Genomic DNA, 15,020 nt, shown 5'->3' on the forward strand with positions numbered 1-15,020 from the left:
AACTTGTTTTATTTTATTTAATTTTTGGACATTTTTGAATTAATGCAGGTTTTGATTTTGGCTCACCGTACATGAATAATTAAAGCAAAATTTGAATATTAATTTTACTTTTATTTGGTTAAATGGCTTTCTCGAAACCTGTTTAATTTTATTTACGAACGTTTTTATTAGTAATAAATATACGTAACTTACGAATTAGTATGCCTTTAATAATAATAAATAGCTCTTATTACATTACTAAAAAATCTGTGGATTAAGGAGTGAGTTATTGACAAGGGGGTCAACTCAATCATATGTGTAAAGTTCTCTGTTGTTTTAAGTTTTGATGTTGCTCCGTAATTCCGATTGAAAACCCTGTTTTTTTTTATATATAATTTCTGATGTCTTTTTAAATAATGCAGGGAAATCCGGCGCCCCCTCCATAGAAATGTCCCTTCCCCCATGAAAACTTCCTCCATGGAAAGATCCTCCAACATAACTCCCGACCCACTCCCCCCCCACCCCACTACCAGAAAAAATCCCCCCTGAAAACGTCTGTATACTTCCCAATAACCAATACTATATGTTAACATTTGGTAAAGTTAATAACTTTCAGCCCTCCGCCCGGGGACTTCGGGGGATTAAGTCATCCTAAAAGACATAGTTATCATATTTTTGACCATGTTGAACAAAATGGATATCTCAAAATTTGATAGGGTGACTTTGGGGAAAAATGAGCATGGGAAGGGGCTAAGTTGTCCTTCATTTTTTTGTCACTTAAAAAGGGAACTAGAACTACTAGTTTCCGTTTCAATAAGCCCACCTATAATATCCTAGGACCACTGGATCAATACGATTACCCCTGGGGAAAAAAAACAACAACAAATAAACACGCATCCGTGATCTTTCTTCTGGCAAAAAATGCAAAATTCCACATTTTTGTAGATAGGAGCTTGAAACCTCCGCAGTAGGGCTCTCTGATACGCTGATTATGATGGTGTGATTTTCATCAAGATTATATAACTTTTCGGGGGTTTTTCCCCCTTTTTCCGAAAATCGGCCAAATTTTCGCAGGCGCGTAACTTTTGATAGGTAGGACTAAACTTGATGAAACTTCTATATTTGAAATCAGCATTAAAATCTGATTCTTTTGATGGATCTATTGGTATCAAAATTCTGTTTTCTACAGTTTCGGTTACCATTGAGCCGGGTCGATCCTTACTTACAGTTCGTTACCACGAAATGTTTGAAAACGAGTGATATACTTCTTGATCAAAGTACAGGAATCAAAAGCCGCGGGAAAAGGAATACTATTTTCCAGTTGCATTTCTCTCTATTTTTAAGTGCAAAACTCTGCTTTGTCATTTTTGCACAGATTCAGGACCTAGCCCACTGTTACACTGAGTTAGGTCTTGACTCTTTTTAGAAGTGAGCAATGACTTAGCTTGGTTTTACGCAAAGCCTGTTTGCAGCCCTGATTTAGCTTGGCTTTGAACCAAGAAAGGACTTTTGAACCAAGAAAGCTCACTGTTTTACTGAATTAGGACTTAGTGCTTTTTTTTTTTTTTTTTTCACAGAGCCAGGTTTTAACTAATTTTGTAACGAGTCAAGACTTAGCCTGTTTTTGCACTGTTTCATGACTTGGATTTTTTTGCACCGCCTTACCAAATTCTGCAGCTTAGTCTTAGCTTGTTTTTGCGCTAAGTAGAGTCCTGACTTGATTTTTTTTTTTTTTTTTTTTCACTTAGTAAGTCAGCAACTTTGAAATAACTATTTTGTGCTGATATTAAGATTCATTGCATAATTGTGTTTTAAACAAGGTGCAATATGCCTGCATCTCTGCAGAAAAGTTCTTGGTGGAGTGGTAGGGGGGCTATGGCCCCAGTCATACATACTTAGATTCCTTGCAAGATTCCGGATTGAACAAGATGGGGCATGCCCAATTTTTTTTTTTAAATGTATATTTGAAAATAGTGCCACTAGCATAGTTGTGCTGACTGGAAATCTAGGGTGGCATTTTCAAAAATAAGCAAACTCTATTTTTCTTTAATTTGAAGCTATGTAGTTGATGCACTTTCAAATTTTTGCCAGATCTCACTTTCTTTTGCTTCTCTATTAATTGATACCCTCTGTCGTAATAGCCTGAAGGATAGCTTAGGTTTTGCATTAGAGGGTCAATTGCAAAGTATTTGGCCCATTTCAGGAAACTGAATACCTTTAACCCAAAACTGTTTTTTTACCCCTGGTCCAGCGTATATACCTTGTAAGTTTCACACAGTTCGGTCAAAAATAATTTCTTATGTACTTGCGCTCTTTTGTCGAAACGGATTACATAATCAAGTGCTATTAGCCCAGAATACACACTGTAAGTTTCGGGTCGACCAGACATCTGAAACATATTCAGTGAATTTGTGCCCCTTTGAAAAAATATCACTTAGGTTTTGAGGTTCCCTTGGGCCAGTGTATAAACCCCGTAAGTTTCAAGCCAATTGGGGGGTGGGCATTTTATTTATCGAAAAAATTTTAAGACCCAGTTACCTCTGTATCTTTGGGCTGATAATAAATAGTCCAAGAACTCTAATTCCTTTGGTCTAAGTTTATTGAAAAAATTCATGTGTAGTGACTTTTCCTCATCTGGATTATTGTCGTTCGGCCTGTTGTGTCCATCATGGAGGAAGGTTTCTGGACTCTTCAATCATTCTGAGTTCCCCGATGTCATGAGGAAGTACAGGGCGCAAAAAAGAGCATAAAAATGGCGACTGGCTTCTATTCATTCAATCTTTACCCGTAATACGAGTGCCACAGCTTTCAATTTTTGATCAAGTGAGTACCCTTCCTAGATTTTAACACCACCCTTTTTATTAGAAGGGGCAGGAGAAAAATAATAATGCATGTGAGACATGTTGCTCTCTGATTACTCAACGCTACTCCGCTGACTTTGAAATTCTCTTGTCGATGCTTAAGTTTCAGGTATTTAAGATAGAGCTGGGTAAAGTTGTTTTTGCCTATTCCTATATCCTAAATCGGTATTATTCAATGGATCCTGCCAAAATTTCCTTCAATCAAGGAGCACATATAATAATTGATAATGGTCGCAATTACTTCCTCTCGCTTTAATGTTGCCCTTCGGAATCATAGACAGCTCAATAGCGCTGCCTAAGTAAAGAACGATGTTGGCACAATGTATTATTTTTTTCTCCATACCCGGGCACTTGGTATCGATGGAGTTGTAGAAACTTCGAAAAAGGCTAATTCGATTGGAAATTGGAGTAGCTAGTGCCCTTTTTCATTGTCGAAAGTGATTGGAGGGCAACTAGCCCCCCCCCCCCCACGCCCATCATTCCCTCAAATACATCCAATCAAAATTTTGAGCTAGCCATTTTGTTCAGAGTAGTTTATTTCCAGATAGAAAATACTTTTTTGAGGAGGACACTCTCCCACGACCCTCAGTGAATGGGTTTTTAGTTATGCCCTGAGGGTATCTAAGAGCGATGTTGGCAAAATATGTTATTTATCATTTTTTTCCTTTAGAGCAGAGAACTACGTCACAAAGGAATAATAATGGAAAATTTGAGTAACGCACTATTGATTGAAAACCTAACTGTCCTGTATTCTTTTTAATAGTTGACTCTGAATAGAAGATTACTAGTCCTCCTTCCTCGCTGTCCGCGTTTCGAATTACACATACTCGATATTTTGAGACAATCGTTCTTTCAGTGGATATGCTCTCCAGATAAAACATTTGTTTTTGAGGTGGCCAGTATACCACAACCCTCAGGGTTGTAAGTTATGCCCTGGGGGCATATAAGGTTTTTATAGAAGGCGTTGTCGTAGAAACTTCAAAAAAGTCTCATTCCATTGGAAATTCATAGGGCTAGTGCCCTTTTTAATAGTCGAAAGTTTCCAACTAGTCCCCCCCCCAAGCCCATCATTCCCCCAAACACATCCAATCAAAATTTTGAGAGATCCATTTTGTTCAACGTAGTTGAAAGTTCCAGAAATTAGGTCTTTTAGGATGATAACCCCCTCAGAGCCCTCAGTGCAAGGGCTGTAAGTTATGCTCTGGGTGCATATAAGGTTTATATACACAGTTTTTGTATAAATCATAGGCAGCTGCCCTTTTTAATAGTCGAAAGTGACTAGAGGGCAACTAACCCGCCTCTCACGCCCACCTTTCCCCCAAACACATCTAATCAACACTATAAGATAGCCATTTTATTAAACTCTTTTTTATGCTGTATAACTCAGGTCTTTGGGGATGAAAACCCCCCCTCCCACAGCCCTCCGGGTACGGGGGGTAAATTATTCCCTGAGGGCATATAAGGATTTTATATGACGAGTTGTCGTCGAAACATCAAAAGAGCTCATTTGATTGGAAATTGAAATGGCTAGTGCCCTTTTTAATAGTCGAAAGTGATTGGAAAGCAACTAACACCCGTTCCACGCCCACCATTTCCCCAAACACATCCAATAAAGATTTTGAGATAGCTATTTTTTCCAGGCAGTTCAAAGTTCAGGAAGTTGTACCTTTCAGCAGGACACTCCCCCCACAGTCTTCAGAGCAAGGTCTTTAAGTTATGCCCTGGGGGCAAATCAGGTTTCTATTCAAATCTTTGTCCTAGAAACTTGAAAAAAGGGCTCATTCGATTGGAAATTCAAAGGGCTAGTGCACTTTTAATAGTCGAAATTGATTTCAGGGTAACTAACCCCCCTCTCACGCACATCTTTTCCCCAAACACATCCAATCAATATTTCAGATAGCTATTTTATTCAACGTAGTTGAAAGTTTTGGAAATTAGGTCTTTAAGGATGACAACCCCTCCTCCCCCCACACACACAGCCCTCAGGGCAAGGGTTGTAAGTTATGCCCTGGGGGCATATAAGGTTTTTATTGAATGCGTAGAAACTTCAAAAGGGCTCATTCATTTGGAAGTCTATATGGCTGGTGCCTTTTTTAATAGCCGAAAGTGATTGGAGAGCCCCTTTCACGCCCACCATTTTCCCGAACACATCCGATCAAAATTTTGAGATATACATTTGGTTCAACGTAGTTGAAAGTTCTGGAAATTAGGTATTTAAGGATGATAACCCCCTCAAAGCCCTCAGTGCAAGGGTTGTAAGTTATGCCCCGGGGGCATATAAGGTTTATATAGAAAGCTGTTGTAAAAATTTCAAAAAGGGTTCATTTGATTGGAAATTGAAATTGCCGTTTTTAATAGTCGAAAGTGAGTGGAGAGTAATTAACCCCATTAACTCTTACGCCCACCATTTCCTCAAAAGCATTTAATCAAAGTTTAGAGATAGCCATTTTGTTTAACGTTGTTGAAAGTTCTGGAAATTATGTATTTAAGGATGACTAACCCCCCAGACCCCCAAGGGCAAAGATTGTAAGTTCTGCCCTGGGGGTATATAAGGTTTTTATAGATAGAGTTTTCGTAAAACTTCAAAAGGAGCTCATTTAATTGCAAATTGAGAGGGCTAGCGCCCTTTGTACTAGTCGAAAGTGATTGGAGGGTAACTAACCCCCCTCTCACGCCCACAATTCCTCCAAACATCCAATCAAAATTTTCATATAGCCATTTTGTTCAACGTAGTAGAAAACTCTGGAAATTAGTCCTTTGAGAATGACACCCCCCCCCCCAGCTCTCCGGGAACGGGTTTTAAGCTATGCCGTGGGGGCCTATATGATTTTTATTGAAAGTTTTGTAGTATAAAATTCAAAAGGGTTCTTTTGATTGGAAATTAAAAGAGCTAGGGCCATTTTTAATAGTTGAAAGTAGTTGGAGAGTGACTACCACCCCTCTCACGCCCACCATTTCCCCAAACACATCCAATCAAAATTTTCAGATAGCCATTTTGTTTAACGTAGTTGAAAGTTCTGGAAATTCGGTCTTAGAGGATGACAACCACCCTAACAGACCTTAGGGTAAGGGTTGTAATGTATACCCTGGGGGCATATAAGATGCTTATAGAAAGCGTTGTCGTTTCCAAAAGGGTTCAGTCCATTGGAAATTGAAATATCTAGTGCCCTTTTTAATATTCGACAGGGATTGGAAGGCTTGACATTTTTATATTAAAGATCGAAGTGGTTAAAATGTATTATTTTTTATTGTTGTTGTTCTATGGACCAGGGCAATTTATATCAAAGGAGTTGTCATGGAAACTTCGAAAAGGGCTCATTCGATTGATAATAGAAAGGGCTGATGCCCTTTTTAATATTCGAAAGTGGTTGGAGGGCAACTAATCCCCCTTCCACTCCCAGCCTCCCACGCCCACCCTCTCATTTGCCCATTATGTTTAAAAACTAAATGTTGCCTTAAGATTAAATCAAAATGCACTGTGTTAATGCTAATTCCCAATAAGGCATCTCAGCAGTAAATGAATGTGCATTGTCAGTTTAATATACATATACTGATATTTAGTGATCAAAATATTATTTGATTTATTAAAGTTATAAAAGTAAAAACATTTATATTTTTTTCAGTAAAGTGCAAATTTTGTTCTGGCCTTGGGAAGGCATAGGGGTTTGCGGCCAACTTATGTAATTTCTACTCATTTTGAGTTTGACTCGGATAATTATTGTAAATTCTCCGCTTTTTGGGTTTCATTTATTTATCGATGCTGATTTGTGGTAGTTTCACGCTTGGTAGATTATTTGATTTTATTTTTGCTCATTTTTTGTTTAATGAAGTTCTTTACTTTTCTTTGAAAAACTTATTTTGTGGAAATTTTTTTTAATTAATCCCGTTCATAGGACAGACCTAGTGGTTGCCACCTTCCTCCCGCTTGATGTGCATTTCTGAGCACCACGTTTGCCATTATGTGTGGCACAGTTCTGCAGTGCTTGACACAGCTCACCACGTCTGAAACGCTTCTTCCACGCCTGGCACACTTCCACCATGCTTGCACGTAGTTTCCCCACGCTTGCCACACCCCATCACGCGTGGCTCGTGCCACTTGGTGCGCATGACTTTTGAAAGTGGAATGTCCTTCAGAACAGAAAGTGAATTTTTAGGTGACAGTGAACATTAATGACCCTAGTCGGTAGATTGTGTTCATCTTAGTAGTTTTACTTTTTTTTACATAACTTTTCATCCAAAAATTTTCCTCATTGGAAAATTGTTTTAACAACTATTGTTCGCATACTTATTCTCTTCATAGAATGCTCATATAGGAAAAAAAAAACTCTGGTGATAGGTTCTTGCATTTTAAAGCGTTAACCTACTTTATAATGTCCTATTATTTAAGTCTCTAGGTTTGGTTTGTTTGAAAGAAAAGGAATATCCTTTTCTTTGCTCTTGAATCCTTTTGAAAAACTTCATTTAGGGGAATGCATCGGATTTGCATTTTACAAATGTTAAGAAAGCTTTTGAAAACACCTTTTCTTAAAAACAGAAATAATTGTCTCTTCGTCCTTTTCTGATGAATTGAGAGGTGTTTTGTATGATTAGAACTATTTCTGTGGACAGTAACCTGCCGACCCTTTACCTGGTGATTAGGGATTATTTTTCTAATTTTTTTTAATGGTTCCTGGTGTATGGTGATAGTTTATCTAACTCTTTTAATGCTAAAAATAAGTTTGTAGAAAAATTGTGAAATTCTGTAAATTTTGTTGTAGCATTAAATATTCCAATCTAGAATTTGAGCATCGATCTTTTGACATGCACACGGTTTTATCGTAGGCAATGGTGTCATTTAGTGACGTTTCTTGTGAAATGGATAATAACTTCAAAATTCCGCTAGAGACGAACGAACCGTGTCCCATTCCCATGAAATCATAAGCAATATTATTTGCATGGAAAATTTAGATACAGAAAATGCTTGCAAAGAGACGTTTTAAATTGTTTCACTTTCTGTCTCCAGGGACGATATTTCTTGCGGAGAAAGTTTATTTCTATTAACTATGTGAATCTTTAAATTGATGAACCATTTTCCTTGGATGTTTAGAAGTTTCAATTTGAAAAGCATATTTCAAATGGAACATTTTCATTTTTTTTTTAGACGAATAGCAAGTTACAGATTTAAACTAAATAGTATTTACATACTCTGAAATTCAGCGTTATATGCTAACCGTTCTCGTCATTGTTTTCTGGAATGGAGGGATATTTTCATCGATGCTCTAAAAGGGCATGTTGTGGCCCTTGCCCCTCTTTTATCGGATAATTCTAGGACTTACTTATTCCCCCCAAAGGTAGTATACTTGTCGTGCTCACGCTGGTTATAATACTAGTGCGGGAAGAACTTGTAGAACCCGTGCACCGTGAGACTACGATATCATACCCTAGTACCATCAGTAGTGGCACTGATGGCGCTCTGCCACGTACGCTGGCATCGTGAGAGAGCTTGCAATGCATTTGTGTATAAATATAGTAGATTTACATTGCTAAGTCTTTCACAAATGAATCTTTCTCCTTGTATGACTGACCATTCATAAGCTAAAAAATAAATAAAATAGAACAGCATAGTTGGATTAGTTTATAGAGTTAGCTTTCAAATCGGCTGACATTGATCAGCAGATCAGCAGAAATATCCAAAATTGAATTGAAGTTATCAAGTATTTTGGGCAATAGGTTGCATCAAGACTGGGCTGGGTAATTGTAGACAGAGAAAAGCCAAGACCATAAAGTCCAAGTAATTCAGAGGCAAATGTTTCAATGGCTGAGGCATGGGTAAATGGCAGGAGTTTGAATGACTCTCTTATTGGACGCATACATGTCGGGTTAGATATTGGAAAGGCATACCTGCCTAGAGTCTTAGGCATGCTGATGAAGAATTTAAAAAAGAGGCAAACAAGGCAGACCTGCCTATGGTCTTAAGAAGGTTGACCAAGAATTTAAAATTGACATTGACCAAGAATATCTTGATCAGCAGAAATATCCAAATTTATATCTGGATTATACACTGCCCACACGTACTGGATTATCATATAGATTTCAAAATGGCTTGCCAAATCTATGTATAACTGAAGAAAGAAATCTAATAGGCCTTTCTATCGATTCCAGTTTGTAATTAAATCTTTAAGATTATGCAGCAAATGACGATTTTTTTAGTTTAATGTAAAGCAATCGAAAATTGCTAAATTGAATACTTATATTAAACAAGTATTCTACAAGGATAGTCCCCGCATAGAAAAGAAATGATTAATTTTTTTTTACTAGGGCCTGCTAAAATGTTCGATTTTTTCTCCAAAAAGGCTAAATGAAAGTCAGTCGAATCTTTCTTCTTTTTCTGCACCTCCTTTCTTAGAAAGTATGGTCGTAGAAACTTTGGGGAGGGCTCAGTGGTATGTAAATTAAAAGTGCCAGTAACTTTTTTAAGGGTAAAAACCAATCAGGGGGCAGCCGATAACTCTTTTATGCCCCTGAGGTGACATGATCCAACTTATACAAATAGACTATCATGGTTGTAGCGGTACCTGCATCCCCAAAAAAGAGCGAAACATGGCTCATTGTAGCTGAAGCTTAACACTTGGTTTTTTAAATTATTTTTCTAATGACAAACCTTTCCCATGTAATACTATTGAAAAAATAGTAATATTCAATGATATTCAGCAAAACAGTAACTTGTAAGTACAAGAAGGAATGTTGAGACCTTCGAAAAGAGCCTGAAATCCTGAAGAATGAAATCAAATTGTAGTAAAAAGTATTCTGTTATAAATTTTATTGTCCCAAATCCTTAAATGGGGGGTTTACAGTCCCTTAAAGAAAAATCTTATTTTTGAATAGGCACCACTGATGTGTCTATTAATTTCGAATAAACCTTTTCCCGATTTTAAAGCAGTTTTGTCCCACATACGATAATCCCCGGAAAAAAACCGCTAAAGTTTTATAGGGGATTAAAAACCCTTATCATTCCAATTCAATGACTTGTTTTTGAGCAGTCGTTCTTGAAGAATTGGGTCAAACTTCTAAAAGTTTGGGGTCAACTAAAAAGTCAAACTTCAGCATAAAGAGCAACGGGGCTCAGGAGGGGACAGTCCCCCTCTTATACAGAATAGTTTCAATTCATTTTAAGTTTTAGTGTCACTCCTTTTTTATTTGAAAAAGTTATTTGTTTTATTTAATACTCTATCTAAAATTCGTTTTCTTGTCTTAGACTTAAAGCTTTATTGTCTTAAACTTAAGACTTAACTTAAAACTTAACTTAAGTTTTAAACTTAAGACTCCAAATGCATTTCATAAAAAGTCAGGAGAACTCGAAAACCGCATAGGAGATTTTGGGAAAGTAATTCCGTTTTTCTTTGAAATAATATTTAACTGGCGGAGGAATTGTTCTTTGGTTTTGCAATTTTAATTGTAAATAAGTCACAAGTTTAGTTAAGCAATATATTAACCATCTTCTAAAAAAAAAGAAATACAATGGTTGGTTTCCTAATAATAAAAATACATTTTCAAACATTTCGTCTGTACTTTGACACATTTAAAAGGGGAGAATTTTTAACACAAAATCTTAATTTTTCAGCAACACGGTCCTAGAATTTGGACTTCAAGTGCCGTTTTTATGCGGTTCCTATAATTTGAAAGCATAAATAAGTCCCCATAGACTTGATTTATTCGTGTAGAACGGATGGGGTATTATATATGTGTTATGACTCATTATGAATAAGAAATTTTCTAAGTTTTGATCAGGGCGGGAAAAATTTATAACATACGGTAATTCTAGGGGTATATTTTACATCTAAAAAGCAACAACTGTCAGTTATATGGATATATGCCCCCGTAGAGCACAATCATTGAGACAGTAGTGACTCGGACGAATTTTGCATGAAAGGTTGCAACGGTTGAAACGGTTGCAACGGTTGCTGGAAAGAAGAAGATGAGTTCCCGATTAGAAATATCGTGCTTTTACTGGTGGACTTTAGCCCACATTGTCACAAATAGAATAGACGGTATCCTGAGCTAGGTCGATTTGGTCTAGGGATAGGAAAAGCAATGGTTGCTTCAGGGAATCGATGATGTATATATATATTTTTTTTTTTTAAATAAACCCATTGTTACTTAATTGACTGTTACAATCCATATGTTCAATACAATTACCCATGGGGAAAACTAAAAATGAAAGACAAAACAAACGCGCATCCGTGGTCTTTCTGCTTGAAAAAGTTGCTAAATTCCACATTTTTGTGGATAGGGGCTTTAGGGTTCTCCGATGTGCTCAATATGATGGATGATTTTCGTGATGATCATTTGACTTTCTGGGAGTGTAAATCAGTAAAAATCTTCTCAGGCTCGTATCTTTTGATTGGTAACTTTAAACTAGATTAATTTTATATATTTGGAATCACTTTACAAAAACTAATTTTTCTATGCATGAATTGTTATTAAAACTCTTTTTGTACAGTTTCGGTTACTATTAGTCCGTGTTGCTCCTTACTTAGAGTTCGTTACCTAGAACTGTTTGACAGACGCTGTTATCGGGAATTCATTCAGCAAGAAACTATGAGTTGGAGACTTCTATTTTCCTAAATGAAATTTCGTCACCTCTGTAAATCTTTTGCACAAATTTGTAGATTTTACACAAGTTTAAATTTTCACCTTCATTCATAACATTAGTATAGTTGTCAACGCAACAATCAATACAGTTGTCATGAAATGGCCCATAATTCAAGGTGATGCCAACATAATGGTAAGACTGCTAACCCTTTTGCTCATGCTACACAACATAACATAAGACTGCTAACCCTTTTGCTCATGCTATTGCAAATAGAAGACCTAGAGGGTCGATACATTAAATTGGTTGTATAGAAGTGTTGCTATAAATGTTGAAAGTTAGGATCACGATTTGATAGTGCCTTAGCAAATTTAAAAGTCGAAACTTTGGATGGCTAAATTTTTATCAGGTACCTATGAATTGATAGACTTCAGGATCAGAATTTGAGTGTAATATTCTATGAACAGGTAGATATGAAACCGGATATTTTTTTTTTTAAGTTGGATGATCTGGAAAGTGGATGGAATGATTTAAAGAGAGTATTTTCTAAAGTAGCATACATTCTAAACCGTGTTTTTAACCATGATAAACCGTGATAAGGATGTGAAAATTGGTATAGAAAATGATCATATAGCTTCTTTTATAACTTAGAAATGAAAGATTATATATTTACTAACAGTTAAAGAAGGTATCAAAAGGTTTAAGGATTTCAAGGCTGCTGTTCCAGATAGTATGGTAAATGAATTTTTTTAATACAATTTATATGATTTGTAAATGCGCTTTTTAAGACATAGAAAATCCCTAGAAATATTAAGAAAATTCCAATTGAACTCCTATAAGATCAGAGACAAGGTACTAGCGGAGTCTTAGTGCAGAGTGACCATTTATCATTTATTTTCTCCCGGCTACGTCATGTCGTAGGCACTTGTTGTAAAAACTTGGGAGGGATTCGTAAGATTAGAAGTTGAAAATTCTACTGCCCTTTGTAAGGTGTGAAAGTGATTTGAGGGCAAATAGCCTCTTTCTGCAGCCTTCACAGATCCAATAAGTTCGCCTCCAGAGGCATTGGCTGTAAATTGTGCAAATTGCATGTTGTTTGCAGATAGGTTTATATTCGGTTAAATACGGGCTTGTTTAATAATGGCAGTCTGGTCGGTTTGAAATTTCTAGAGATCGCTCCCTGGTCCAAGGAGGTGGCAAATATTTTTTGGGGAAAGAGGGTGCTAGGTGGCCCGAAAATAGGCCGAGAAAGTTTTGTCTCTGATCAGTTTGTAACTTAAAGCAGAAATTATATGAGTTAAGGGGGTCGTAATGCACGAAAAAACATTGAGGGCGTTGGCTCTCCAAAAAGGGTCAAAAAAATTTTGATCAGGAGCCAACTGGCCCCAAATGAACAAAAAATAATAAAAAAGAAGACTGGTTTGTCTGAAAACGGGACCCGAAAAAATACTTTTTCAACGGTTTGAGACTTTGAACCGTAATCTCCTAGGCCATGGGTACCCTAATTTGCAAAAAAAAAATATTTACGGTTTGGCCCTAAAAAGGACTAAGAAACTTTTTGCGATCGGCTTGAAACTTATATCCTTAAGCATTTAAGCTAAGGGGATCCTAGTGCACAAGGAAAAACCTGGAAAAAATTGATGTCCGTCGGATATTGTGCCTGAAAAAGGGTAATTAAAACGGTTTTTTTTCCGAAGAGCTTGAAACTTTTATCAGTAAGTTCCCGGGCTAAGGTGACCCTAATGCACGATCATTAGAAGCCGTCTAGAAAGATCTTGCTTTCCTTTTTTGTTCTCTTGTTCTTCTTTTGGGAAGAAAAAATAAAAAATGGTTCTTTACTTATTCTTTCTTCGTAACGTGTATGAGTTTTAATATCATCTAATTTAAATCCCCAACACCAGATACCGGTAATTATTTGTAATTTGTTAACAATTATTTTACATTCTTTAGCTTGGAGTTGTCTTACTGGAGCAGAATAAGCCAAGTCAGGCTTTGGTTTATTTTGAAAAAGCACTTGAACTAGAACCAGAGCACAAAGCAGCCTTGCTTAATTCAGGGATAATTTTACAAGAATTGGCTTCTGTATCCACGTTGGTAAGTTAGAGGCCCATTTTTCTTTTATTTAGAACTGAGAGTTCTGTTATTTCAGTAATCAGAAAGTAATGAATCGTTGTTGAAAGTGAAATAATAGACACACAACTGAAATTTTCTTGTAATTTTAAACGCAGTACCAAATTAATTTAAAGGTATATTTCGTCCTTTGGATAGGAATTGCAGGTAGTTAAGACACCACTTATTGCTCTTTGCGCAGAGGTATAACGTTGTTGCTGGTGCTTTTGCCAATACTTGCTAATCTTGGAAACAAATCAATATTGGTAGTGGAAAAACAACTTTGCTATCACCAGAAGACAAATTCAATTCTATTTATTTGTGCGCTCAGTATCAGACATCTTCATAACAAACCACTGTTTCATCACAAAAATAGCCCTTTCATTTATCATAACAAGTTAAAGATAAGTTGATATGGTTCCATTGCAATTGAACCACCGTGTAACTGAACCCCAAGCAACTGAACCAATTTAGCTGAACCACTGTACAATTGCACCACCATGCCACTGAATCACCGTGTAAGTGAACCTCCTTGCAACCGAACACCGTGCAACTGCACCCTCGTGTAACCGAGGCCTCGTGCAACTGAACCCCATTTAACTGAGCCCTCGTACAACTCAATCCCCGTGAAATTCAACCCCATTTAACTAAACCCCGTGTAACCCAACATTCGTGCAACTGAATCCCTGTGCAACTGAACCACCGTGCAACTGAACCCTCGTATAACTGAACTCTCGTGCAACTCAACCACCGTACTTATATTGGGTAAAACACAAGTTAGAAGCTTTACATGTTCAACCTTGTTGGAATTGTTTGCTTTATAAAGTCATAATATAAATGACTGTCAAGATAATTAATAAAAAAGCTCTGTTTGTTGTCACACAAACAAAGAAAATCGTACGTCACAAACTCTTAAGTCAGATTTATTTCTCCTTTTTTATGTCTGTGAATGGAGGTTCCCTTCGCCTTATCACTGTCTACAGGTCTAGGCGTTTATCCCCCCCCCCTATTCCATTGAAAAATCTTTCCCTTGAGAATACCCCCTCGCGGAAAATATGGTTTTTCAATTTGGAATATTTTATTTGTGTTCTGTTATTTTTTAGTTTAGCTGAAAAGGGCTAAGGAAAGTGGAAAAGAGGAATCTATGTGTAAGTCTTGCCTCCTCCCTCTCCGTGCTAAAATATTCTTCTCGTGGAAAATCCTCCAGAAACTCTCCCCCACCCCCTTCAGAAAACTCCCACGCAAAAAATATTCGTATGTTTCCCAATAACAAACAGTAGTTGTAAGCAATGGACAAATTACAAAACTTAAAAAGGTACTTCAACTTCTGCAATGGGTTTCTCTGGTTGTTTTGTAGCTAGGGAGATAGGGAGATACCTCAAATCTGGATTGTGTAATACGAATTGAGCTTTTAATATCCAGAATATGGGACTTCCCATTTTACGTCAAAATCTTAAATATTGGATCTTTGTAACCCCTCATGTCAGGTCCTGTCTATGCGG

The 15,020-nt window shown here is 36.9% G+C and overlaps 1 protein-coding gene across 2 annotated transcripts in view; it reads left to right on the forward strand.

Moving 5' to 3' along the window:
• Tmtc3 (Transmembrane O-mannosyltransferase targeting cadherins 3) overlaps positions 1 to 15,020 on the forward strand; it is a 586,368-nt gene that overhangs the window by 536,496 nt on the left and 34,852 nt on the right. For both annotated transcript variants that reach the window (XM_089099383.1, XM_089099384.1), the window contains exon 14: positions 13,360 to 13,503. In XM_089099383.1, the coding sequence (XP_088955509.1) occupies positions 13,360 to 13,503 (144 nt within the window). The remainder of the gene's footprint in view (positions 1 to 13,359; positions 13,504 to 15,020) is intronic.

This window comes from Artemia sp. Qi Xiang Cuo, chromosome 13, assembly GCF_049724085.1.
Source record: "Artemia sp. Qi Xiang Cuo chromosome 13, ASM4972408v1, whole genome shotgun sequence".
NCBI classification, from domain to species: Eukaryota; Metazoa; Arthropoda; class Branchiopoda; order Anostraca; family Artemiidae; genus Artemia; species Artemia sp. Qi Xiang Cuo.